Here is a 14,156-nt window from a genome sequence, read left to right as displayed (position 1 = left end):
ACTCACCACGTTACTTTCGTGCACCTCTGGGCTCATGGTCAGCTGGACGATGAACCAGGTGGCGTTTCTCAAGATGAAGGCGGTGATTAGGTTCCAGTGGATGATGTTTCTCAGACATCGGATACTCCTGAAGAAGAATACAGACATTAACAATTTCATGTTTAACAGCAGACTTCTGTTTGAAGACAAGCAGAGTCAGGACCATATGCAAAGCAGAATTTAACCTGCTAAAGCCAGACTTCACCAACTGGATCACTAACCAAGTAAATAAAATCTGGTGGATTTATATAAGTAATTGAAATTTTGAGGAGAATTTTTATTTCCCAGTGCTCCTGACAGCATTCTGAAATGTGAAGCAACATTTAAATCCTGTTGTCTTCATTGTTGTGTCATGTGCCTAACGTGCCATGTTTCTTTAATGATGTAAATAAACCGACCCTGGGATACAATTAAGGAATCTGCCTAAGTGCCTCCAAGCGAGCGCTCAGAAATAGAAACACACAGCTGAATGGACAGAACAAGCCAACCTCAGACATTGTAGTGACAGCCTCATTTGTCGTCACCAGCTGACAGCATTATCAGCCAGTCAAGGCCGCTCTCTCTTAGGCTGAGAGTGGGCAACATGATTTATTTTTTAGCACGCATACATTTTTAATAGGTGTCACTTGCACAGGCTTTGTGCTGACTGTGTCGGTGAGCATGGCCAGTAATTTTCCAGTTAGTTGGACTATCGCTTCTATTAAGCAAGCAAGAAAATAGTTTCCTCAGAACTCCCACGAAAAGTGCTCCAAAGCCAATTTAGTAACATGAACGTTTAGGAGGCTAAAAATAAAACACATTTATGGCTCCATTAATTGTGTTGTTTGACAATTAGGTGGCTTATTTCTCTCTGGTTCTGCTCTAAGGATTAGCGAGGCTGCTGTGCCAAAACTATGAGGGCTTTTTATTCAAAAGGTCGTATTAATTATGATGCATGACCTCACTTCCTGTGCCTATGTGCCAGTGGGGCCTGCTGGGTGTTAATTACAGGGAAAAGCTGAATCCTTCTGCATACAAATCTTAATGATACACTGTATTGTGCATTAATTGTTTGAGTTGATCTTATTAAGCAGCAGTCACACCACTTTCTGTAGTGCAAAATTGCACTTACCATCTCTATATTAAAGTAATTAGACATATTATGTATTAAATTGGAGGCTAAATCATTTCTAAATAGCAGCTGTTTTCTTTCGGTTGATGATATCCTGCAGATCAATATCCTTGGAGTAACTTGAAGGCCTATTGAGAGTCTTGTGTTGGATATACACATTTAAATCCTTGCAGTGAATATAGTGCAAGATATGAAACATCCCAAGTCCAGTTCTAGAAAGCTACTATCCCGAAACTTTTAGATGCACTCCCTCTCCAACATATCTTCATCAAATGGCTGAATTCCTGCTCTGCAGACCTGGTAACGAGCTATTCATTTGATTCAGGTGTGTTGGAAAAAGGATGCATCTATAAACTACAGGTTGGTATCTCTTTAAGACTGGATTTCAGCACACCTGATCTGTAGAAAGGTTTGTGAAATGTAATAGTAATAAATAATGTCCTTTGAATTAATCTGCCGTTAAACACGTGTTGAGCCTCTGACAAAGTTATACGCACTGCATCTTAGATCGCTCATTCACTCACTACACAGTACCTTGTTCAGTGTATTGTAAGTTATGACACACTTTAGACATTTTTACTTTTTAGACTTAAAGGTTTCATATGTACTTTTAGAAAAATACTTTACTAGTGACTGAAAAAAAATCCTGTGATTCAGTTAGGAGAAAAACATCCTCCAAACACAACTTCTTTTTAGTTTATGGTGAAAGAGTTGTGTCAACAAAATTATTAAAAAGACCACATAAAAGGCACAAAAAAAATCTACATCAAAAGCCTCCTCATGTAGATTTTTTTGCGTCTTTTATACTTGTCAGGTATTCATTTCTGTTCTTTCTTCTAATTTATGAAAAAGGAGCCCTGACAAGGAACCGAGTTCCCATACGGTATAGTGCATAGAAACGTAGGCCAACATTTCTGCATTAGAAATTCTTATTTAGTTTGTTTATCAGAGACACTGAAATTTGGTGTTTTATTAGCTGCAGGACATAATTGTTACAAGGAACACTTGTAATTCCTTGTAAAAAGTGATCAGTTACTTTTTAAATATTAAAATTGTTTACTCATTATCCGTTCCAGACCCAGATCAGACTCTTTTTGGGTGAGCCCAAATGGGTTGTATTCCATCAGTCCAAAACGCAAAGCACATTTGGAGTCCATACTTACTTTGTACCCACCCAACCTGACAACTGCATTAACATGTTGACTGGGGCTTAATCCTGCATGAAATGTTTTTTTATTATTTACACAACTGAAGGAGATCTGTAGAAGCTGAATTTTTCATCATTTCACAAAGTGCATCTCAAATATAGTGAAAAAAGGGAAATATTTAGGTCATTTGATCATGGATGATTTATGTGCAGTGTCAGCACTGTAAATAGTACACAGAAGGAAATGTGCCCAGCAGATTTTAAAAGTCTTCAGATGAGATCATTTTCAGAGCACTCTTGCGTTCCCATTTATAGAAGCAATTAATGTTTTTTTAAGCTGCAGTGAAAAGGATAAGCTGACATTTAATGATGCAGCTGTGAAAGGTATCATCCGACTTCTTAAGTTGTATGGACGGGCCCGGAGTTTTATTTATTCAAGAGTATTCTTTACTACAAGTAGATTTAAGTGGTTATATTTCACTGAACCCCTTCACACTTATGAAATGCAAGACCCTTTACTTTGTATCTAATGCTTTTTCTCCTGTTTTTTTTCATGACTTTTTCTGTGTTGGCAAAAAATGCCAACTGCAGCTGCAACTGACCTTGATCTCAACGCTGTTGTTCAATAACATCTATTATCGCCTCTATTTCAAACATTATTACACTGAAGCAGCAAAAGGGACAAATCATTGTTATAAACAGCTTTCAGCATCTATGCACCACAAATTTGGAACAAATTTCCAGAAAACTGTAAAACAGCTGAAACACTGACTTCTTTTAAATCTCAACTGAAAACCCACCTGTTTAGAATTGTATTTGAAATGTAATCAATTACAAATTTATTGATGTAACTTGACTTAATGATTGATTCTATGTTGCATTGTGATTCTGTGTTTGTAATGATGTAAAGCACTTTGAAATGTCTTGCTGCTGAAATGTGCTATACAAATAAAATTTGATTGATTGATTGATTGATAAACCAAATCCAAAATAATTCAAACAATATTTTTAGGAAATTAGAAATATATTTGCTCAAACTAGTGATTAAATGAAAGGTTGAAATTCATTCAGAGGATGTTCAAATACTAAGACATCTATTGCAGCCACACAGAGAATTGAGATAATTAAAGTCACTTCTACCGTCTCTTATAAGTAATCTGTGCACAACCTTTCGCTAACTGGAAGACAGTATTGATTTTTCTGCTGTCTAGCCTAATCACCAAAGACGGGCACTGCAAACAGACGAGTTCCTGATGATCAGAAAGTCCTGCATGGGCTTATTTGCAATAAACCCGTGGTATTGCATAGTAAGCTTTTACACAGAGAGCATACATCCCTCTCAGTCCTCAGTGAAGGTCTCCAGAGTGAAGATCCACTAATGTTAGCTTGAAGATTCACTGTAAATAACAAGTGATAACATGTTGTAAACTCCGGTTTAATAATAATAATAAAAAAACAAGGTTTAAGACATCAAAACAATAACAAAAATTATTATTTTGTAGGAGATGAATCTGGTGCATTTTCTGATGAACATTATATATATATATATATATATATATATATATATATACACACACACATCAGCGTGCGTGTGTGTGTGTGTACACAATTAAAACCAGATGGACGATGGTTTATACACACTGCATATAAATAAAAATTACACCATTATACCAGCTTCAACTAGCGTCTTCACAAAATTATTTCCTTCTGTTTTGGAGTTAATAAGCATATAAAGCAGCATCCTTCTTGCAGTAAGCAATTTATTTTATCAGTACTACCTTAAAAAATTAGCTAAGAAGGGTTGACAAATCAATTATTCAATTTATTTGCTATTTAACAGAACGTTTTGCTAAATCATAAGCTGGTAGGCTGTTGAGAGGGTTTTTTTTTTAAAGATACCAGCACCTTTACAAAAGGTAAAAAAAATATTGTTAACTACTTAACTGGCAGGGAATCTACACTGCTGTTAAGAGCCTAGACTATATTGGGTTATTTTACAAAAAGTACTTTTTTTGCAGCAAATTTATGACGAAATGTCTTTTTATGTGGTTTTATGCGAAACGCAAATTCAAATCTAATTACATACAACCTAATTGCTCTTTTGTCACTTTGTGATGAGTGGGTGGGCAACAATTCATAGCTAAGTGTTGGTAAACACAACATTTCAGTGGCTGGGCTACTAACAGCTAGACCTTTGTTCATTCTGAATATTTAATACAAAGTAATAAAACACATTTTGTCTCTTAGAAATCCTTCTTTGTGACAAACAAAACACATGTGGAAGATGCAGAGCACAGTGACTATAAAAGCATGTCAGTAAAGCTGAAGTCCAACAACAAGCAGAATGCCATTAATTTTAGATGAGAGAGGAAGTATACTTAAACCACTGACATGTATATAGTGAAACGACACACAGTTCAGTAGATATCACTCAAATTCAAGTGAGTTCTCAGAGTAGCTCACTGTTGTGTTGCTAGAGAGGCACTTTACATCATCTAGAACATTTTGATATAAAACCTTGGAATCTCCAATTTCCAGCCTTTACCTCACAAGGAGTGTTACAAATGTATATAGCTTGCTTGTAATTCAGTGAAAACATTTTGAAGTTTGTAAATAATTTCAACAAAATACTTTCATTTTGGTAGTATTAATTGGTAAAAAGCAAAGTTTTAAATGGTAAAACAAACTTTGAGTGCACAACACATTCTTTGTGGGATCAATGTTTGATGAACACTAAGTAAAGCTATTATTAATGTTAAATCTACATCATCGCCTTTAAGTACATAATTGTCTGCAAAGGTGCAGATCACGCCATGTGATTTTAATCAGAATAGTTAACATCTCTTCACCTCCAGGTCACACAAAGGTGCTTAACATTTTCCATTCAGTTAGAGTGAATAGTTTGGTAGGATTATCTTGTCAGCTCGAAAGCACAAATGCTTGTAAGTGTTAATTAAATCCCTTCTAGAGTCACTTTTAATTATACTTTCAAGGTTGAGGATGTGAAATGTTCTTACTGTGCTCTAAAAATGGCCAGAGGGTAGTTTTTTTTTGTTTTTTTTAGCAGTTTTTTTTTAAAGCAATTTTCAAAATTTTCAAAGGCCCGGCAAAAAAAGGTTTGTAGGAAACAGCACTAAGCTGGATAAGGTTAGTACAGAACTTCATTCGTAAAGAACCGGATAGGATGGGCTATCAGCAAACGAATCACATAGCAGGTAATGAAAGATAAGCAAATCCCTCCTTAATAATCCAAACACACAATAAGTGGAAATATCCACAAGGAGCTCAGCACAGGCCAGCGAAATGAAATCCTGAGCTCTGGCTTGAAGGAAACAGCTGCCAGTAGTAATTTTCTGAGACTCTCAGATCTTTACCCCCAATAATAAAAAGGATTCTGCAGGCTGTTCTTTGCCATCCAATGATAGAGTTTAAAGTTTTTCAAAACAAATTGGTTCCCAGCTGCCAGAGATAAGGAATGTCGTTCATGTTCCTTGAAACCTCTGAAGGATCTTATCTCAAAGCTCTTACTTCTTTTAATTTATGTTTCTTGGGTCGATCAGCTGTCGAAGAGAACTTACCCGGACTAAATGTGGGTTGGTGAACAAAAGGCTTCAGAAGTTGTTTGATTAGATTTTACCCACCTTGGTTTGAATTGGATCAATTCTCCTTCACTATTAGGTCAGGTTTAGGCGAGGGCTGCTTAATTATGTTTAATAACACATTAAGTTTCAAGCTGTAGGAACTCACCTTCAATGAAGGCAACATGAGAACTTTAACGCAACAAACTGGCAGAAACAAACATTTGAATATTAAAAATTTAGAGGTTATGATAACTGCTGTATCAGTACAAGGCCTGTTGCTGTTTTCAAGATCTTAACGCAAATTGTCTCAGAACCTATGGCAAAAAACAGCATGAGATTAATTAGTCAAAACCAAACATAAACGATCTGAAAGGTAAAGTTCAGTGAACAAACCTGGCAAATTTAAAATAATATACACAGGAACACAAATACAAGCATCTGCTACATACTGTATAGTTAAAACTAGAATTAATGAAACATGTGGTACCATTCAAGTAATGCACTTTTAAAATATTCACTTTGCAGGATAAATTTGTCAACAAAAAATAAAGACACAAACATAAGAAAGACATAAAAATTGAGATACATTTTTGGCATATTTTTCCCAGTGTTGAGTCAAGAATGTGATATATGATGAGCTTTTGCAAATAAAATCAGAATACACAAAATTCAGCCTGGACTTTGTGATTTTCTTAATCCTTTGTTTGAACATCCAAATGTCAAAACAGCAATAAACAGTATTTCACATCATTCTGGCATGTGAGGAATTATTTTTGGTTATATTAATTGGGCTTGATAAGAAGGTCCTACGCTGATTTAATGTCAAATTTAATGTCAAAGAGTGGCAGAAAAATGTTTTCAGTGTATGCAATCATCTATTTCAATTGTACATTCTCATTAACAGTAGGTATGTGTTCCCTTTAAATCATTTAGACTGGGTTGAACAACCCTCAGGACAGAGAACTGGTTGTTCTCCTCCTGAAATTAGCCGTTTATTGAAATTAATGTCAAACCTTTTTGTACTTTCAGAAATGAAAACATTAAATCCTAAATTGCTTGCCATAATTTGGCTGAGTCATGTTCAGATGAGAGGGGAGAATTGTAAAAAAATGCAATATAAATGCAGATCATTTTCACCTGAATCCATCTGACCAAAATTGGCTTCCCAGGAACATCGAACATTTTTTTGAAGCCTCATCATAATGCGCCGCATTGTTATCCAGGAGAGCGGTGTGTTTCTTGAGGCACATACAGCATACCGCTGAAAGATCGCCATAAAACTGGTCATTTACAGTTGGATTCCACACAGAGAAATGTCACAATGCTGGCTGAAAATGCTCTACCTGCCATTTAAAATGAAATGTGCACCCCGCTCTACGCGCTGCTCCTTTTTCTCTCCTCTCGTTCCACAGCAATGCGCCCGAGTGTCAAAGCTTTCTCCCCATCACACCGCCAAGTGACAGCTTTCCCTTAAATTGTTCTTGGTTTCATTACGAAGTCAAGAGGGTGAGTAATAAATGCCAACTACTTCTCCGGTTTAATGCCATTTTTAGCAGGCCGACGCTTGTCCTCCCTCTCTGGTCAACAAAAACACGGCAAGCATCAATGCGGTCCTGCAGAGCTTCTACTTATTATGCCTCTTTGTGCCCTTTCACGCTTTTCTCACTCTCCAGTGCTCTTTCAGGGATCGATAACACCCCAGCTATTGAGGGTGCTAAGACCTTTCTCTCGTTAACACACGTCTTATTTCGGTTAGAAGAATCCCTTCCCACCTTATCCCAGCAGGCATCCAGAGGACTGTTTTGATTTTCACCCTTTCTCTGGATGGGTCTATTATTCCCATTTGTTGGGAAGTGTGCCCTAGTTTTTGCGGGTGTCTAAACCCCTTTACATCTGCTGGATTGAGATAGTAAAGGTTTCATCCCATGGCCAAATGGGTTTTGAATAAGAACGAAAGAGTCTTTGAACCTCCCAGGATGAGGAGGATCCTGGTGCTTCTGTCACATCAAGACTGTCTTTAGGATTATCAGCACCAACACTTACCTCAAGCACAAGAAGAGGAAGAAGGCAATGAGCAGAGCCACCATGGAGATGCAATGACCCAGGAAGTTTATGATGACAGCGATCTGGAAGTGCATCTTGCCTTTTTTCTGCAGGATGATAGAGAAATATTAGATGAGGGTTTTTTTTGTTTTTTTTTGTGGATTTTTACGATTGTCAGCATTTGCATTTTCATAGATGGAAGGGGGTGAGGGACCAAAAAAAGTCACCCCTATTTCTCAGTTTTTAAGTTCTGCCTCCAGTGGAGATTTTGAACATGAGTGCACACCAGGAGTGCCAGTACTAACATTTTAATTAGAATCGGACATTATTACTAGATGAAGCCTCAAAAATGAATACCTACTGACATAAGCAGCCCTATTTATTTTGTCATCGTCTTACAGTCTTGTTTCTTTGCATCTTCGTTTTATGAATTTTGCTGTTTGTTGTCTGTCTTTGGTCAAATTGCAGCTCACCACATGATGATTTTCAGATTTAGGAATCAGTTTCAACAGTCAATAAATTCATGTAGTTCGCTGAGTATTTCTCTATTGCAATTCCTGTTTAAAAGGGCGTGATGATAAGAGAACACAAACTGGGACAAAACTAACTAAAAAATTTTACAAAGCGAAAATGCTAAGTCATAAGAAGTATTTAACAACAAGCTGTGATAATAGTGAAGTGTTTTCTGAATGTGAGCTTTTTATTTTGGCTTTTTGTTGTTTTTGATGGTCTTGAATAGTGTGATTTTCTTTTTATTAAAAGCAGCATTTTTATATACATAGAAATGAGACATTTCAAAAAAACATTGTGAAAGGGAAAAATAAAAGAAAGCTGAAAAAAGATTTTAGAATGGAAAAAAAGAAAAGTGAATAGGAAAAATACAAATATATGAGGAGAAACTTAAAAAAAACATTGTTTTTCAAAATGCTGAATTCTATTTCGCCGTTTTCTACAGTGATGCATTTTCTCTGCTACACTGAAAAATATTGTGCAACACACATTTTTACAATTTGGCATCCTTTTTAAAATTGTTGCAATTTCTATTTCACAAGCTTTTCTAATATGTTGTATTAACAGTTTTATCATGCTTTTTGGCTAGATTTGTTGGGATTTCTATAAGTTGAGTTGTCGTGATGTTGTACTTTCTGTTTACGACTAAAATATAATTTACTATTTTAAGTCTTAGGGCTGCTGCATCTTTGCATACCTGCTTCTTTTTTTTTAGCTGAATTTTTCATTTGTCACTTCTTTGGTTCTGAGAGAAGAAAACGCTGCAACAGACACTTACCTCAGACACAGACTTTAGTAAGAGACAACAGATGACAGGCCCAATCACCAATACATGACTCCTCAAAGTCACCACAGAGAAAATATTTCAGATGAGATTTTCAAGATTCATAATTAAAATCAGAAGGCTTGCAGCTTCTCCTCTGCTAATTTCATCTGAGACCAATTTCTAAGAGTTCACACTAAATAAATTCACATCTCCATGTAAAATGGAGTCTTAGACTACTGTCCGTGACATAGATATCCATTGTGATCGGATTTGGCCCAACACTACCAGCATTAATCTGTGCTGTGAAAGAATTTACGTAACCTGCTGGTGTGTATCCTGAGATTAAATGCGGGCATGTTTAATCCCTACCCCATCAGCAAGTCATCTGTTTCACTGTGTTTTGGTTTCCCAGCTCAAATCTGCGACTATTAATAAGTACCCTGCGGACACAGAGCAAAATGTCAACAGCTCTTTTCTTTCTGACTCCAAATCATCCCTGATATCTGCTCAAGGCTTTGATAATCAGCACAGGGAGAGATGTGGAAATGAAGCTCTTCTTGAATGTATCATTGGATTATAATACTGTCGGGGTCAGAGACAGATCACAGTCATTGTGAACACGGTTGGTTTTCTGATAAAGGCAGAGAAACCCTTTCAGAGCTGAATGAACAAATGATAGTTTTGAATTAATTTCAAATATATTTTAATCCAAAACTCATGTCACATGCGCAGTTCCGAGTGATAATCAGTTTTTGCTTTCAGAAATGTGTAATCCCTCCGGTTTGACCCAGGGCTGCTGTATTTCCAGTGCTTGTTAAGCTTCAGTGGCCGTTTGCAGCCTGGTTCAATGGAAAACCACCAAAGAACTGGTTTGATTTTCCACAGACAGAAGTCCAATACATAGCCACATCATTTCATCCATTTAAATATAAATTCCCTGCACACGCTTGAGCCTCTCTCTGGTAAATTCAGAGAGGATGGTAGGGCAGCAAGGTTTCTCAGTGTTTGCCTTCTTTTGCATAAAAGCAGATGTTTCGATGTCATCAGATTACAAATGTGCAATGCAAATTGGCATTTTCAGAACACCGAATAACATTTATGGATGATCTTCCAAATGGGACTCATGGAGGATTTTTTTTTCCCAGTAGCATCTAAACGCCAGGTGGTGACATTCAAAGACCCAGAAATGATTTTAAAACAGTTACAAACCAATGATTTTATTTTATTTACTTTTTTGACAAAATTGGCCATGCAAATTGTTTGGCAGAGTATACTAAATTATCACTATCCCTCGTGATTGCTTTACTGCTTCTTGAATAACCTTTTAAAGTTAGAGGAGTCGATGCCACACCAATTAACAGGATCAAACATATTTTTAATTGCACTGTTTAGTCATTGTGACAACGTCCTCAGTTCCTGATGCAAGCAGTGTTTCACTATTTCCAAATTACACCTGCAAGCGTACATCTAAATACGTCTAGAAGCAACAAAAGAAGTTGCCTAATCAAAGTCTGGATTCAAACTTTTCAGACCGTGATTTAGATACTGTGGTATTATGTTAAACACTCCTGTCCCTCCTTGGCTAAATTAAAACAATGCCACCACAATGATGTAAAAAACGAAATGCCGGTTATTGCCACCAATAGCAGCACAAGCATTTATCTGGTTTGAGGAAATTACTTTTCACATAAGACCAGGTTGATTTGGATAGGTTTAATCCTGTAATTAATTAAATCATTACTGAAAAACAATTTAGGATTTACTCAGCTTATTTTTGATTGATATTGTGATTTTTTTTTCTTTTTCTTGAGGGTCTGAAACATTTACATGAGCCGATAAACAAAACCAGTAGAAATCTCTAATGGGAAAATCCTTTTCGACTGCATGTAGTTCTGTACTTGTTTGACCTAATTATCCTCAGCAAGCTGCTGCTTTTTAACTAGAACTTTTCAGCTTATAATCACTAGATATCCAATAAACGTATGTAAAGAAACACCTCGTTAAGCACTAAGCTTTCTCCGACAGTTTTATGGAGTGAAAGCCGAAGTTCGGAAGGGTGGTCTTCTTGAAAAGCACTAAATAGTCCGGTACCAGACACTGCCTTGTGCTGTGCTGAGTAACCCTTCAGGACATAACTCAAGAACACAGGGAGCTTTAAAATGCAGAGACCAGGGATGGGATTGAGAGAAAAGGAGGAGTGGGACTACAAGCGGATAATATAAGACCCTCTCACCACCAGCCTCAGGAATCAAAGTATGTGGGCCACAAGAAGCAAAACTAAACCTGACACACTTTCTGTCTACCACAAAGACACTGAGAAAACAACCGCAGGCAGCACCCCAAAAAGGGAATAATGGTTTTATCTACTTCTCAAACAAACTTCCTAATAAGCGTTTGATCCACTCATTTTGTCTGCCTAAAAGGACCTTTGAATATTTGCTTCCTCTAGTACATATTGCTGCAGCAGTCAGCTTATTGTTGAGTTGGTATTAGTTGTTCATGTGGAACGACTGACAACACTATTAAAGGTGAGATTTTCTGCCACACGCAGAACCAACTTCTTCCTTCACTGATAAAACGAGGGATCAAAGTCAACACCGACGTGTCGTCCTCTGACTGGCTTTGGTGCTGTTTGCTCAGATCTAAGATGCCCCTGACACTCAGCCATTTAAAAATGCTGACTCAAACACCTTCAAGGAGAAGCTCCTTCCCCTTCGTGTCAGTCACTCTGAGGCTGGCAGCTGGTGATTTATTTCACGGCTACAAAAGCAGGAAAAAACAAACAATTTCAAAGGTCAGACACTCTATATCCATCTTCTGTCTGGATCGATTGAACATCAGAGTCTAACTGTTTTTTTTTTTTTTTTTTAAAAGCCCTAACTGACAGGTTTCAGTTGGAACAGCGTTTCCACATCTCAACAGATGTTTGATGGCTGCAACCGAAGGACTTGCCTGCAGTGAGAGGATAAAAATATCAAAGGAGGTGATATTTTATATGCTTCTTACAGTCAATAAACCAGCAGATACTGATTCCACTAACGCATACAACCCCTGACAGGAAATCTGAAGTCCTGTGTCTTAGAGGACGAATAAAAAAATGTGTTTGATAGCTCAATATTTAGGCTTTTCAAACCACACTGCACACATCTAATTGTGGTGCAGTTCTTGCAGACCACAAAGGGCAAACGTTGTCATTTTACACACACACAAATACTGCTGCACAGTACCGGATCAGGACAAAATGGAGTTACAGTAAATGCTAAATGCTACTTGGGCAATATTGATTATGACTGACCTGCAGTCTCTCAAAATTTGAACTTTCGCAACTACGCCAGCAAATTCTGTTACATCAAGTGGAGTGAAAGTCAATCCAACAAACAAAAAATATTACTGTCATGCTGAATCTCCGTGTCTGGTACTTTAAATAACAAACACCCTATATTACTACGTACTGATTTTGCAAGATTATGACTCAACTATTGCACAGCTCTGTATAAAGCCTAAAAATACTATGTGTAGGGGGGAAAAAAATCATAACTTGCATTCCCATCGTTTACCAAAACAGATAAATTATTTTTAAAAAGCCCACAGTACCCAAACAACTACAGTTGTACTTCCGAAACAAACTGATTTTGTTGATAAGAAGATTATGTTTTAATGGCTTTGGAGAAAGAGCTCTGATTGTATTAGTCATAAATCAGGCCATGATGCATCAACTCAACCCACCGTCATTGGAAGAAGGAAGTTCATACTATCTCTTCCACTGATCATGTCCCCATCTCCATTGTCTCTCTGCCCGACTTTCTAACCACACGGCCAGAGATTTAAAGAGGAGTGAAAAAGCAAAGGAGGTGGATTAGCAGTGCTTGCCACCAACTGATTAAGGACATGTTTTTGGAAAGTTGTTGCTGCTCCATGGAAAATGGACACTGTCAACCAGCAACAGTCTTCAGTCAGAGGCCTCAGATTTGCTGCAAGACTGACTGCTACCGCACAGCACAGCATTACTGTGCGGCATCAATGTGAATCATTCACAGTGATTCTTTAAAGATCACTGTGAATGTGAGTTAAAACAACTATTAATTTCCCTTTGGGATAACTAAAGTATTTTTAAATTAAATTTGTATTACTTAAGGTACACCGCTAAGCCAACAAAGCAGCTACCAAAGAAGAATTACATGAAGGTTGTGAAGTGGCCACGTCAGCATCCAGACTTCATGGCTGCAAAAAAATCTTTCTATCAGCAAACACAGCCAAGAAAACCCTTAAGTATTCAAAGACATTTCTGAAAACAGGAACAATTTGCAATCCTCTCTTATTGAGTTTACTAATAAAAGTTTTTCACAAACAACCACGTTTCCACAGTTGTATGTTACTGTGGTGCTTTGATTTTTTAAAAAGGTAATCAGGTTTACTCTTAATATTTTGGGTGAAAACAAATGTTGCACGACATCGCACAAAGCTGAGCTGCCATCTGCTACATGATTAGGTTAGGATGGGAATAATTAGGAATATTATCTTGCATTGCTGTAGTTCATGCCTCGAAGAATTCAAGCTATCAGAGGAGCCGAGGAAAATGCAGCAAAGTGCTAATTCTGGTGCTTTTTAGTTCCCAAATTTTTCTCCTCAAAGTCACAGCCAAAGTTTAGTAGATAGCTGTGATTTCTATGATTATTTACAGCTTCAAGAGAAAAAGACTGACCGAACATCAACCAAGAGCAGTAATCTTGTATTTTTGCCAGTGTTGCTAGTTTTAGAGCTCTGAATCTGCAGAAAAAAACATAAACTACTACGGTGAGGTTTCTCTTTGAATTAGAGTCACATCCTGCACACCTCCACAGCCCTGCTCCTGCAACCAGGAGCTGTTAATTCATCATTGATTTATGGTCACAGAGGTAGCTGTGAGGCTAAAGCGCTCACAATTCATGTGTTGGGAAAGCGCCATTTAATCAACATTTC

At 37.2% G+C, this 14,156-nt stretch overlaps 1 protein-coding gene across 1 annotated transcript in view; it reads right to left on the bottom strand.

Annotated features, from left to right (window-relative positions):
• The window catches only part of LOC114152235 (corticotropin-releasing factor receptor 1-like), an 81,354-nt gene that overhangs the window by 15,140 nt on the left and 52,058 nt on the right, over positions 1-14,156 (bottom strand). The window contains exons 6-7 of the mRNA XM_028030059.1: positions 7,922-8,028; positions 7-127 (exon numbers count right to left, since the gene is read on the bottom strand). Of these exons, the coding sequence (XP_027885860.1) occupies positions 7-127; positions 7,922-8,028 (228 nt within the window). The remainder of the gene's footprint in view (positions 1-6; positions 128-7,921; positions 8,029-14,156) is intronic.

This window comes from Xiphophorus couchianus, chromosome 10 (assembly GCF_001444195.1).
Source record: "Xiphophorus couchianus chromosome 10, X_couchianus-1.0, whole genome shotgun sequence".
NCBI lineage: Eukaryota > Metazoa > Chordata > Actinopteri > Cyprinodontiformes > Poeciliidae > Xiphophorus > Xiphophorus couchianus.
The sequence above is the reverse complement of the archived record's forward strand: the minus strand, read 5'-3'. Positions and strand labels throughout refer to the sequence as shown.